This window comes from Notolabrus celidotus, chromosome 5 (genome assembly GCF_009762535.1).
Source record: "Notolabrus celidotus isolate fNotCel1 chromosome 5, fNotCel1.pri, whole genome shotgun sequence".
Lineage (NCBI taxonomy): Eukaryota > Metazoa > Chordata > Actinopteri > Labriformes > Labridae > Notolabrus > Notolabrus celidotus.
In genome coordinates, this window is record NC_048276.1 from 25,399,023 (window position 1) to 25,413,683 (window position 14,661).

Consider the following 14,661-nt stretch of genomic DNA (forward strand, 5'->3'; position numbering starts at 1 on the left):
TGACCTCAAAGGCGTTGGCCCTGAAGATCTGGTGGTTTGGTTTGTGTTTTCCTACACATCCTCCGTTAGTGCAGATAAATGAAAAGAAAACATCTTGGTAATCATTAGCTGCTCTAAATATTCCCAGTCTAATTGCAGCTAAGAACAACACTCATCTGTCTGGGATATTGGCTGCATGTTGTTTCAGTTCATGAACTGCTACCACATGGCAGCAAGGGGATCATGTGTCATAAACTGTGCCTCAAAAGCCAGACACAAACAAGATTAGTAAGTCTGTTAATTGCATGCATTCATACTGCTTCTCTAAAAGGGAGCCATATGCAGCCATTCCTCTTGGTTTGCAGTATCAGGGTTAGTGTGTGAGGCTTAGGTCCTGGTCTGGATTTATTGTAGCAGAGTGGAGGCTATAGCGAGATATCTTATGGCCTGATCCCATGAATGTTTAATGGGTCTGGAGAAGTGTGTATGGAGGAAGCTGACTGTGCTGCATCAGTAGGCCAGGCTGTAAAATGAGACAAGCAGGAAGCAGCCGGCTCAGGATGGTGGGAGGTGAAGGAGGGAGGGAGGGAGGGAGGGAGGGAGGGAGGGAGGGAGGGAGGGAGGGAGAGAGAGTATTCAGAGCAGGATGGTTACTAAGATGTATGTTACTACATACATCTATGAACCATGAGTCAGACTCTCTCATGCCAGAGCCAGCAGAAGCATATGAATATATTTATGAACATATTTTTAAGCACCTTTACATATCACAGAGGTGTCAAACTAAACCAAATTAAGCTTTCAAACTCTGCCATATAAAATGTTTGCCAGTGTCTTCACTGGTGTTCTTGCTTATAGTGAGCTCATTAACCTGAAGTATTTTCAAAAGCTTCATATGCCACAGTCATCTCTTTAACCCTAACCCATATGCTTTTATCAATCAACAGAGTGCAAATGCTGTTTTTCATTTGCAAATTTGTTGCCTGTGTTGAAAGAAAACAGAGACTTGGCTCTTGGTCCTCAAATAATTAACACCATAACTATGATGGTGTTTATTTAGGATGAGACATGGGTGAAATGGAGGGCAGGAAGGATAAAGAACAGCTGCATTCAGACAAAATATAGTTTCTTCCTGTGCGTCTCTGTGGAGATGTAGAGGTGTTTTCAAATTCTTTAGAGGGTTACTGCTTAGAAACAATCTGAAAATAATGTCTCGTTTCTTAGTTTCACTTTTTTCGTTTCACAAGCAGCTCTCGCTCTCTAAGCTCACTCTCTCAAAAATAGTCTTGGGTATCGAGAACCAGTTCCAACTTGAGATTTGTATGTTCAATTAGGTATGTTACTTTCAGTCCTGCTTCTTGGTTCCAAACAGCAGCGTAAATCTTTCAGGATTAAACCTTGGTGAGAATTTGCAGTCCATAGAAGTTGTACTTATCTGCCAGGACCTGCTGTACTGACGTAACATTGCGTCATTTGTGACACAATGTGTCAAAAAAGTTGTCAGGAATGAAACATGGTGAACTGTAAAAGTTAAAGTTTGTCTAAGCCTCACTAAAAAGAACAATGACACAGCAAAGTGCAATATGTGGCATGTATTTGATGTGCTGCAGCCTCCTGCTCACACAGACACCCCCACCATAGATTTAGTAACTCTCCCACGTTCACATTTATATCAAGGTAAACAAGTCACGTCTACAAATGTTTCAAATATGTTTTGTTAGACATGGGTTTAGGCAGCATCCCTCCACCCGCCCCGTTTCTTCCAAGAAACCCTGTCTTGCAGAAACTCTGTCTGTTTTCGAAACTGCCTACTATACTAGCAGTACCTACTGATTTGAGTATGCAGTATGTGAACAAGAGCAAAATCTGCAGTATGCCAAAACTCCCCGGAAGTCTACTGATTCGGGAAAATTTCACAGTATGCATCGGACCAGTCTGCCTCGCGTACTGTTTCCCACAATGCACAGCGCTCGTTCCGCTTTTTATTTTTTCTTCTTTTTTTGACTGGAGGAACTCAGTTTTTAGGTGCTGTGAAAATTATTAAATTCCATATAAACCACTTCTTAACTTTTTAAATCATTAGTGATGCTAAAGAAGCAGTTTCGCTATCAGCTTGGCCGTTGTCTACTTCCTCATTCCGAAATCTGAAATTCAGTGACGTCTGGACCAGCATACTGCAGAACAGATCCAACAGAACAGTCATACTACAGACTAAATTCAAACGCAGTATGTAGTAGGCAGTACCTACAGCCGACTACATTAGTAGGTAGTACGTAATGGGAAAGAATAATATTTATTTCTATAAATGGAGGGAAAGAAATCCTTGTCATAGTTCACTTTTGAAAGCGTAAATGTTCCAACATTAAAAAGGCAGGCTCACTTTTATTCTTGAAACATTTGTAATTTTTTGTCACCATAAAATCAATATCATATCATGAAAACGAATATTACAATACTTTGATATATTGGTATTTTTGCCACCTCCAAACTCTCCAAATAAAAATGATAATGGTATTTAGCATTGCTTAATTCAAAGTACGCCCTAAAATCAGACTCATTTCAGAAGAAGACCACACAGTGTAAGCTTAACTTTTGACTGCAATAGAGGAAAACTGCCCTGTCTGGAAACCATAATACACTCAATGCACTCATCCATCCAACTGCTTCCTCTGCCTGACAGATCCGCATTACATGTGTCTATATCTGTGGAGCTGGCAGTGGGTGAGCGGTGAAGATGCTCTGCTCTGTGGAGAGGAAGCTCTGAGCAGATCAGGACGACACTGTCAACTCAGGGGAAGGCTTCCTCTGAGCACTGTGGTTCAGTGTGACTGCAGGCATAAACTAGTGGCGGTATGTATTACCACTGTCTTTAAGTAAAGTCAGGATCACTTTTAAGGATTTTTTTCAATGTCACTAAAGTTCCTTTTTAATTCCAATGAATTTAACAAGCCTTGTGAGAGACACCAGAACAGATCAGCGGTCTGAATGGATCTCAGCAGACTCAACTCTCCATCCAGAGCTGTTTTTACTGAACACACAGATCGACGTGTTAAACTTGTCCAAGCTAAACCCTTGGGTAATGAAAGGCCTTAAAATCAGCAAGAAGCTTCATTAAAATTTCTCCTGCACCTGAACTGTGTTTTTTACTGTCCCTCCCTACTCACTGATCAGAGCAAAGCTTCCTCAGCCCATCAGGGACTTGGTACATCTGTCCGTCCATATGCTCGACTACGAGCCCCACACAGCTGTGAGCAGTTTGCTAATGAGGCCGATAAACTGCAGGATATACCAGGAAAATAAAGTTATTTCACTTCACAAAATGACAAACCTATTCCTCCAACAACATCCAGAAAGAAAGACAAGTAATTAGAACAAAGTCAGCAGCAAACTCATATATCTCTCCTGTGTGAGTATCTCCTCCAGAGACTGGCTGAGCAGCTTCATGTGGGTGATTTATGATGGATACAGCTAGTTTATGGAAATACCAGTGCCATTAAAAATATCTAAAGCAAAATGACAATTCTTTTAGGAATAAGAGTTGTTCCAATACTTTAGTTACCTCCAAAAATACAGGATCAAGTATCAACAAGCACAACAGAGAAGTAGAGACAACAGCGACTCACACCACACTTGTTGCACTGCAGGCATAGACAGTAAACTCAAACGGGACCACCACGGGACAGTCCGTTTGTGTAGCATTCCCATTAACCAGCCCTGGGACAAGGTGCTGCTAGTAGCGGGCACTGGCAGCATCAACCTTTATGCCAGTGTTTCTGTGATGCTGCAGCATGGTGTGTTTACATTTTACAGCCATGCTCAGTCTCTGCAATTTTCTCAGTGTCTGATTCTCACACAAAGACACGTATTTCCAGCGAGTGACGCTTATGTTTTCTTCTTCTTTTACTATTTAACGCAGTAAGCATTCTTCTTCTTCTGTTACTTAATGCAGTTAGCAAACAGCTCAAAGATGCTCTATAGCCACCGTCTGGTGGGAATACTGTATTACAACCAGGCACCTGTGAAAACGATGTCAAATTTTACTTTTAAGATGAGATAATATTCACATTAACTCTTTGATTTTTTTTAAGTGAACAAATATTTGCACATTCGAAAACATGTCCCATCCCTCGTTCCTCTTCTAACCAAGCGGCAACCTCCGGTCTCAAACTATGAAGCCCATGTGGAAGTGTTATAAACTGCAATTCATCAAGAATCCGCTTGAGGCTGGCTGCAAAAACACCGGAAACCACATACACATGAATGGGAAAAAGACGATCTTTGCAGCATTAATAAACATGTTTATAGCCTGGTTCAAAAAACGACTTGGCCCTACGTAGGTAATCTCTCCATTAGCACACACTGTACAGCGGGTGAATTTTTTTCCAACGCGATGGCTCAGAAGATATTAAGATTACGAGTTTTTGCCCAAATAAGGACATGACTGACGTGACTCCCGGTCGGGAACACATAGCTGTTGGCTAGGAGGCTCAAACTCCGTCTATGTCATCCTCTGCCTGGTTGAGTTCAGCATTTCCAACATGGCTGCCGCCGATTGGCTTCAAAACAGCGCTCAGGAACAGATGGGTGACGTCATGGATACTACGTCCATATTTTATACAGCTGTAAATAATGTACTTTTTGTGCTGTATCAAACGGTAACATTCACAGCAAATAGCACTGTCCTGCCACCACCAAGGTTTTCTGGCTGCGACAAGTAATCCCTGTTTTAGAGGAGCAAAGAAGACTAACTCAGTCATCTATCTGACCTCATGATGGTCTAGCAGGGAGTTTCAGACTGATTGGAACTTTAATCAGTTAAGCAACTTCACGTAAAAAAAAAAAGCGTCTCTTTGACACTTAAACATTTTTAAATCAGTTAATTTTTGGTATAAAGTTAATAATTTTTTAAAGCACCTGTAAGGAACTTTCAATTTCTGTAGATTTTGGCACCCCCTTAAGACAACATTTTACAGCATATCACTACTGTTTTTGTCAAGTAAATGCTAAGCTGATATTTTGTATTGCTACACAATATATAGCATTCTTATCTATAAATCAAATAATCTTGAAGTGAAAAAAATGGTCCTATAGCTTTGAATCTACACATCCTCTGAAAACTTTGTGGTAACTCTCTTTAAATAAAAGTGGAATATCACTTTACTTTGATATAGGGTCTGTTTTTAATCAAAAGAGTTCCAATAATATAGATTCCTCGGTACTCTCCAATTTAGACTCCACAGTGGCAGTACAAGTCGTCAATACAGCCGGGTCATTTTGTCATGTGCCCACTCTGTGCTCCCTGACTGCAGCAGAAGAGCTACAGCAATTACCGACTGGACAGCTTTTAGATGACTCAGCTAAAGGACGCGGGTACAATATATTCAGAACAAATACCAGAGAGTAATACCTTCCCGAAGTGCTGCTCCGAGTCCAATACTTCATCATGATCAGTAAACCATACACACACTTCTCTCTAACTACTACTATCTATTTTAGTTCCCCTCAGATCAGAGGAGTGCCTTTGAGAGAGTTAGAGGAGTTAATTTCTAAATAAAACTGCAGAAAGAGAGAGATAGTGTCAGGCATTCTTCTCTAGTACCTCCCTGTGTCTCTCGGCAGTGATATCATTGAAGTAACACAGAAAGCCAACACTAGATAAGCAGGCCTGTCCTCCCCCGCGCCGAATTAAGTGACAGCCCCGGGACACTGAGAGGAGATACAGGCGAGGCCAACTGCAGCTTACTGAAAAATCTACATACATCTTTGAATCATGAGACGATATGCCATTATCTATAAACTAGGACTATCGCAGAATTACATCTTTTAATCACAATTAATTGCAGAATTTCAATTGTTAATTGTGACTAATCACAAATGTAATCACATGCTGAAAATTCCATAACTTTACATTTCAAAACAGTTTTTAGGTCCACATTAACAATGTAAAGCAATCTCACCATTGTCTTGATTTGGGTATCATATGAATATAATGACTCTTTTGCCTTTGTGTGATGCTAATGCAATGTCTCCCTGCAAAATCAAGCAGGAGGGGCGGGGAAACCTCATATTGAAACTGTGATGATGTGGAGAAATTCAAGTTTGAAGTTTAAAAACAACAGTTGGGGCGCCATTGGCCTAGCTGTTCAAGCGTGCTTCCCATACACAGAGGATATAGTTCACGTTAAAAACTGCAGTTCATCGAGGATCCACTTGAGGCTGGCTCCCTAAGTACCAAAAACCACATACACACCAGTTCAAAAAAGCTGATCTTTACAGCAGAAATAAACATGTTTACAGCCTGGTACAAAAGATGAGTTTAGTCTGGATAGCTCATTTCTCTATCAGCACACACTGTGTGTGTGTGTGTGTGGGGGGGGTTTCTAACGCGGCAATTTCAAAGATATTTAGATTACGAGTCTTCCAATGAGAGACACAGCTGACTTGATTAACAGGCGGGAACACTGTAGCTGTTGGCTAGGAGACTCAAAGCCCGCCTCTTTACATCACACTAGCTCAACATAAGCAATATGGCCGCTGCCAACGATTGGCCTCAAAACAGCGCTTCAGAAACAGATGGGTGACGTCAAGGATACTACGTCCATATTTTACACAGTCTATGCTTGGCCCGCGCTCTGCTCCCCACATTTCCTGTCTCTTTTCAGCTATCCTATCAAATGAAGATAAAGATCTGAAGTAACACTGAAAAAACATTATACTCTAGTGTATATAAATCATATAAATAATATATTTCTTATGGTTGACCAAATAGATAAAGAACTCTTGAAAAAACAAATCAGTTGTTTACCTTCAATAACAGATATCATCTTTTCACTTGGATCACAGTCAAAACTCAGAGTTTAGGAGCAACAACTGCTGACTTTAAAACAAGTTGAGTTTGAGTTTTTCTTTTTTTGGCTCACAGTGTGAGAGGCTTTAAGCTGAGATGCATGCACTGATTTCGACAGTTTGCGTGACCTCAATCCAGGAAGTTGAATGTTGGATTTAGAGAAACACTTTATCTGAAACCGCAGAGCTCAGTGGAGGATGTCTCCCTCTGATTCACATTTAAACTCTGGTTATACACATCTCGGAGACTAAGCGATAAAGAACATTCACACTCCAGAAAGGAAATAAGCCTTTTCAAGTGCTATGAGCTAAAAAAATAAACTGATGGAAGTGAAGCACAGAGAAGATGCCGCCTCTAACAACAGGGCTTCAAGTTCACGGGCAAAGTCATGAAGTAAGTCTGTAAAAATGTCAGTAAACAGGTGAGATTATGGCAAGTTGTATGCTTAAATATGTTGAGTCATGTAGTCAATATCAGCAGTGATCAGTATCAGAACAAAGAAAGGCCAGATCGAATGCTCAATGAGCCACACAGAAGCACTAAACACACAAGTCCTTCAGTGAAAAAATGCTGAACACCCACAGGATTTCAATCCACGCTGTGAATGAGACACCAGTCTCTGTTTTCTTGGTCAGCAGCTTTTGTTTTTGCCAAGCAGCCACCCACTTACAGGGAGAAACCTCATTAAGCGATGATACTGCAGGGATCATCAAAATAACTAAAAACAAAAAAACATGGATACCAGGAAGGTTTCTGGGAGTTAAATTAATTAGGCATCAGTGCTCCTCACTAGCTCTATTCAAACACAGTTTACCCAAAAATACACAAACCCTTTGACTTCAGAGACCGAATGAGTCATTTAGAAGTTTTCAGTGAGATGCAGTGCTCAAGATGAATCCCACTTAGCTCCAACAAACACAGATCCTTAAAGGAGAATCCCTGGTGCACTGAGCCATATACTATGTAGTGTTCACGACAGACGCGAATAACACCATTTGCTTGCTTTATTTGTGCACATTTGAACGCCCCAATGTTTGAACCTGCTTAATTAGTGCAAATAACTTGATCAATTGGCAAGTACCCAAAGAGGAGAGGCTGGTGATGCTGAATGGGGCAGTGCAAACTTGCTGGTACAGCTGATAGCTGGAATCAAGTGACAGACAAAGGTTTTCACAACTTGTCACATGATCCTACCTCCTCACTCACTTTCCTCCAAACATGCTCCCTTATATTCCTTATTTCGCTTACCCTACATGTTTAAATCACTCAGCAGAAATTGTTTCAAGCTATTTTTTCTATTTTGACTAGCATGTGAAGTTCCAGCAAGCACTATGTAAGCTAAGCTGCCATTGATTAGGTAGATGGCTACAGTAGAAGAGGTAGGGCAATAGAGTGTACCAAGAGATACACACGCAGCAGTTGCAGTAGGGCTGGGCGGTAAGTTCATAAAATCCAGAAATCACATTTCAGGATTTTTTCAAAAAAATAAAATAATTAAGATTGTTTGTAACTTTCTCCACCACTCCTATTGGGCTTCCAAAGTTCACACCCTCTCCTTCATTTACCTGCTAAAGGCTGATTTATACTTCTGCGTTGAATCAACGGCGTACCCTACACCGGGGGTCCGAGTAGCTCCCGTACCTACGCCGTGGCCTATGCACGTAGCTGACGTGCACCTCCTCCAAAATGTAACTCCCCGTAGAGCCGACGCGGACCGCAAGCTCTGTGATTGGTCCGCTCGGCGGCTTTGTCTTTCCCGCATTTACAACACTTCCGGGATCCCGGACATCGGCCGCACATCGGCCGTGTATTTCATCTCCTCCTCTCTATTCTTCATGTAATCATGTCTGTATGATAAACAGTAACATGTATCAGCTGTAGATTAACTTAACAAGCTCTGAATCAATGTGGAAAAGTAAACAGAGATCGTGGCGGGACTGGAAGCAGGCGGCCGGCTATCAGAGAGACCGCACTGCCCTCAGGCGTTTCGGCGGAGAATTGCTGCGCGACACAGACACACCGACGCACAAGTATGTGGGGCTCATGTCCGCGTCAGCCCCTGCTGCGTAGGGGAGACGCAGAAGTATAAATCAGCCTTAAGACACACACAACAACGACCTGGATTCCAGCTTTAACAGAGAGTTTGTTTCCAGAAGGAATTAGTTCAGTTCACTCTACAACGTCAAATCGTAGACTGTATATAAAATGTACAGCATTTCTCTGCCTTTTCCCGTTGTGCGGTTTTGAAGCCAAAAAACACCATTCCAATGCACAGCCATTGTGCAGCCAGAGTCTGCGCAGTAGAGAATTTCTGTGTTGCCACCATGGTTGCCACGGTAATTTCTGTGTTGCCGCCCTAGTGCGTAGCGTCAGGAGATCCTATGAAGTTTCCCTCTACGGCAGCTGTCAATCAAAGCAAACCCGGAAGTAAAACCCGTTTTTTTTTAAACTCTAATAACCAACGAAAAATAAACTTTTCAGAAAAAGAGGCCTTGAACACAAAACAGTCAAATAATAACTACATATCACCACAGCATACGGATGTGAGAAACATTCGTACCACATGTATTTATTTTTTAAAGTTTGACTGCAGCCCCATTCAAATGAATGGGGGAGACAGATTTTTTGACCTATACTGCAGCCAGCCACTAGGGGGAAGAGTTTTTGTGAAAGCTTCACTTCCAGCCGAGCAAGCTGCACCCCTGCGTCAAACCCATACCCGTCCCTCCAGAAACAATGACAGGTAGGAGCTAATATTCCCAACCAGAAAAGGGGATTTAAAATGGAAACTGAAATGTTACACATACAAATAAAAACAATAAGTGCTTTGAATAAAAGTGAAAAAAAAGTTGGAAAAAATAATTATTATAAACTTAATTCTGTAAACCCAAAATATTACAGTGTAATTTTTCTGCTGAGTCATACCAAATCCACTGCAGTGTGCTCAACATCTTACTAAGCAACAATAATGTGTGTAATAATCTCAAGTAATAAATATAACTCAAAAATGTACTTTGTACAGTTATTAAGGTTACAATATGGTGCCCATTTCAGTCTTTCTTTCTTCATTTTATTTAATAGGGAAAAGAAAAATTGATTAGAATCATAAACAAGTTTGGTGTGAAAAAAATCTAAAAAATTTTTGGCCACACCATCTAGCCCTAAGTGAAAGTCAAGTCCCATTGTCCTGAAGATGAGGAAATTGTTGGCAAAGAAGGATACACAATAACGTTAGATACACAGACATTAGCAGCAGCTCAGCTAGCAGCCCCCTTCTCAGATATCCTTCACCACAGTGGAATTTAATAGAATATAGATAGAATAGAATAGAACAAAACGGAATGGAATGGTAAGGAACAGAACAGAGCAGAAGATAATTAATGGATGCATGATATTGGGTTTTTGCAGATATCCTGTATACCTATACTTTCAAACACATTTTTGATGATTTATTCTCTTATTCAGCTCCACTACCTTAGCTGGTGGTCACTGCTGTACTTCTTAGCTTTGTAGAATGACTGAAGTAGAGTTTTTTTTCACTAGCACTGGCACTTTTTTTGGTCTAACTTTTCAGAAGTTCTTGGTGTTGTTGGGGATGACGATTCTTGAGATGCACGTTTAACTTTGTCATGTTAAAGAAGTGTTGCAGCACTCCTCCCATCCTCTGTGCCTCACAAGCATTTCAAAATAGATGTCTGTTTCGAACCCCTCAGAATACTTTCTCAAAACCACCATATTACATTTGCTGTTGTTAATCATAAACTGTTCTGTAAGCGTGTACCAATAATTGACTTTTTAAGCTATTGACCTGCTGATATTTATTTCATGACTATAACATCATGCATCCCTAAACAGAACAATTAATAATAAAATTGAATCAAATAGAGGAATTTTGCATGCAAAGGCAGACATTTGTCTTTGCATGTGATCAATTATAACACGTTAGAGATTTAAACCTAAATACAAGCTGAGTAAAAAAGAGTGGCATCTTGGCCTGCAGCACACCTGAACATACTCAGAGAGAGTTGGAGAAAGTCTGATTTCCAAAGTTAAACAGTAAAATGTTGTTTATTCACTGGTTTGAGTTATAATTAGTTTTTAAAAAAACGAAAAAATACAATACAAAACACACAGCAACAATACATATGTGAAATGAAATGTTTATAGACTATCTTCCATAGTCTAACTCTTTAATCCTTATCTGTCACTGTCATGAGAATCATCAAAATGACAGCTTTTCAAATTACATCTTGTGATTCTATTTTTCTACCACATTGCCCAGCCCTATTTCATACTGGTATACACTCACAATTACACAATAAAACACACAAGTAAACAAACAGGTAAGCTGTGAAAGCACATAAAAGTGATGAAAGATTAACAACTTTCAATGTTTAAACTTTATAATTGCCCCCAGTGTTTTCATTTGTTTCTATCCACTAAAGTTTGATATCATATTTTTCACCCTGACTCCCCTCCTCCTCATCGCCCCCCAGCTCTGTTGGATGCATTTATCGAGCAAACAGAGTGGCATTTATCTCACAGCTTAGTCATAATTAGTCCAACTCAGTCTGAGGCAGACAGCCTGTTAGTGGGCATATGTTCAGATCCTGGTTAAAGACACACGTCCTAAGGGGATTCTTGCTGTGGTGACGTGTGTGTGTGTGTGTGTGTGTGTGTGTGTGTGTGGTGTGTGCGTATGCGTGGGTAGGGGCAACAAGTGGGTGTGTCTGTGTAAAATAGCAGACGGTTGCTGTGGAGTCGCCCCAAGCGCCCATTAACACAACCCACCATGTGCCCTTCCCCCCGGTGCTGAGAGAGGCCACTCCAAACCTGGAGGGAGGCAAGTTCATCCAAGTGTACGGAAGAGGAAGACGACAGGATGGAGTGACAGAGACGGGAGGGGGAGAGGGAGGGCAGCGAGGGCCTGAGTCAGAGGGAGAGATGAAACAAGGTGAGGACGAGATGAAACCAGAGAACAGAGGAAGAGAGGCAGTCTGGCTCCAGTCCAGGGTTATCACTGGCAAAAGTGGAAGCGTTTGCCAGCTGCCAGCTGGAGACAGCAGCACTCAGCCAGAAGGATGCTGCCCTGCACAGCTCCTGTCTGCTGCTGTGCTCATCTGTGTGTGTCTGTGTGCACAGTGTGTGGATGCTGCAGAGCACTGAGAGCTCTGCCTTTGTGTTAAAGTAAGGGACAAGGACCAGCTGCAGCACCAGTAAGACTGACAGAGAGGTCTGTCTGTACAAAACACAAACAAGTCAAGTCACAGTCTCTCCGGCCAGAAGTTCAAGTTCATTCCTGCTAAGTTTCCTGCAGCTCCAACCACGGTGCAGACGAGGGAAGCCGCTTAAAAACATCTCCCTAAGTCTCCTTCCTCTGGCAGACGATGCCTAAGCGTATCCTCTTTAGGCACAACATTACATAACAATCAACCCGCTCGCATGCCAGGAGGATGTCAACACAAATAAATATATTTAAACCCGTATGATTTGGTGTCAAAAGTTTAACACACAATGACGAAAAGCTTGTTTATATTGTCATGTGCTCCTTTCTTCTCCGACTAATCAGCGATGCTGAACACAGACACTGTCCCAGATTCCTCAGTCTCACTCTCCTCTCTGGTGAAACAGGGAGGGGAACAAAAGTAAGAGCTTTTTTAAAAGTCAAGTGCAACGCTGCTGCAGTTTACTGTTCACTCAGTGTCCCTTTGTCATTGATGTAGGACAGGCTCATGCACACGAGACAAATCTGTCAGACTGCCAAATCATTTATCTGCAGCATGTCCTTTACAAGTTGAAAAGATGTTGGATTTTTTTAAAGTTTTAACAATTTTTAAAGAAGCCAAAAAAAAAAACTCTCAGGTTTGATCTTCTTAATACTTCATAGGTTTCTAAGTAATCTCAACCTCAGAGTTGTGTACTGCTGGTGGGCCAAAAGAAGCAAGATGAATATTTCAGTGTGATTTATGGGAACAAAGAGCTCCCTCAATCTTCTACATTCATGGCAAATTATCTAAGATCCATATGATGTTAATATTCCTTAAAATGACACCTCCCTTAACTTTCAGTTTAGTGTCTACTCCAGGACACTTTTCGTAATACTTAAAATGTCAGCTTCTATTTCATTTTTGTTACTTTATTCTCTTCACTTTATTCAGGGATTTACTCATAACAACATTTAATAGCTCTGAGATGTATTAATGCTATTCAAATTGAGTCGGTTGCAGCCCTGCTTGTCATGTAAAACAATATGTATAGGTGTATTTCTCTGGATGACACCTATCACTGTAGTTTTGAGACGTCCTTGCTTTGTTAAGACAACAGTTGTAACATGAGGACACTTGCCTTTTTCATTTGACCAGTCTACTGAAAGGTCAAAGGTCAGGTGTAGGTGGTTTGTTTAATTATCCATCACACATGAAGCCATCAAGTCACACAAGACCTCAACTCAATTTCACTGGAAGAGCAAAAACAGATGCAAAAATAAAAGAAATACATGCATTCAATTTAAGGTGAGAGGAACCTCTGAACTGAGAACACTCTAAATTCACCTTAGTGCAGGTGCAGGCTCAGACAGCACTCCCTCTAGTGGTCACACCTTGTATGACTCAGCTCCAGCAGAAACAGCTCCCCAGGAGGAGGTTAATCCACTCATAGCATTTTAATGACATCTACACCAGCGCACCATACTAATCACATTTGCCTCCACATTTCACGACTCGCTGCCGGCAGCCGGCATGCAGCTCAGGGAGCCGGCTGCTGCAGAGCAGAGGCTGACTGCAAGATGTGCCGGAGCTCCTGAGAGTAAACTCACACATCCAGGGAGGAATATGTCACCACAAATAGGCAGCAAAATCTATCACTCTGAGGCTAAAAACGTCACAACTCTGGTAGTGCCATCTATCACTGCAAAGCCCAGATCCCTATGGTGCATCACAGAGGGAATGTGAATTTATTCTCAAACAGGTTTCACCTTACAGCAGCTCATATTATCCGTGTTATAGCTCAGTTATCATTCATTTAGAGGACCAGTGCGCTTCCCTCATCATTTGCCGGCCGGCCCGCCTCCTCTCAGGTGCGGTGATGAGAGCACGCATGAACTTCATGACGTAAAGTGTGACATTTTAAACATGCAAGCAAACCAAGCTGAGAAACAGGCAGAAAAACGACTGTTTGCAAGTAGAAAAAGCAGAGTTTAAAGTTGAGCCAAAGGTGGACAGAGATTCTGCACTTCGACTCACCTTGAGCGGCCGTTCCTCGGGTGCTGAATACACTTGCTATCAAAGTGGCCACATACCAAATCATAGTACTATTGCCGACCAGAAATAAACCTCATCATATCTCAAAGTGCCCCTTTCGGTGAATCTCTCATCAGGACAAACTGCAGCGGGCCGGTCTCCTGTTCTCTCGTTAACCGAGCCCTGGACACTTTTCCATCCGCGCTTTCCCCTCTCTCTTCCCCTCTCCTCCGCTCTCCTCGCGCATCCTGAGACGGATCACCTGCGCCAATGGGACGAGAGCAGACGACGCAATGAAACCAAGCACGAGCCCATTTAGATAAGAGCGGCCCCGCCTCCGCACTTGTTTCATTGATGGGCGTGTGAAAAAGTCGGCTCCTGATTGGTTACCTGCTCTGTCGGTTTCTCAGCTGGAATGTTGCGTTAAGAGAACTCGGAGTTTTCAAACATCCGTATGAAGAAACCACGTCAGAGTGGTCACAGCGGCTATAAGTTAGGAGCCGGCTTCCGGGATGTTGTTTGTTTTTTCTTTTAAATCAGATTTATTATCACTCTTACAGCAAATTATGTTTTTTTTTTCAATGAAACCATCAGTTT

The 14,661-nt window shown here is 41.8% G+C and overlaps 1 protein-coding gene across 1 annotated transcript in view; it reads right to left on the reverse strand.

Moving 5' to 3' along the window:
• LOC117813302 (protein turtle homolog B-like) overlaps window positions 1–14,131 on the reverse strand; it is a 146,173-nt gene extending 132,042 nt beyond the window's left edge. The window contains exon 1 of the mRNA XM_034684443.1: window positions 14,068–14,131. Within this exon, the coding sequence (XP_034540334.1) occupies window positions 14,068–14,131 (64 nt within the window). The remainder of the gene's footprint in view (window positions 1–14,067) is intronic.
• Window positions 14,132–14,661: the final 530 nt, after the last annotated feature.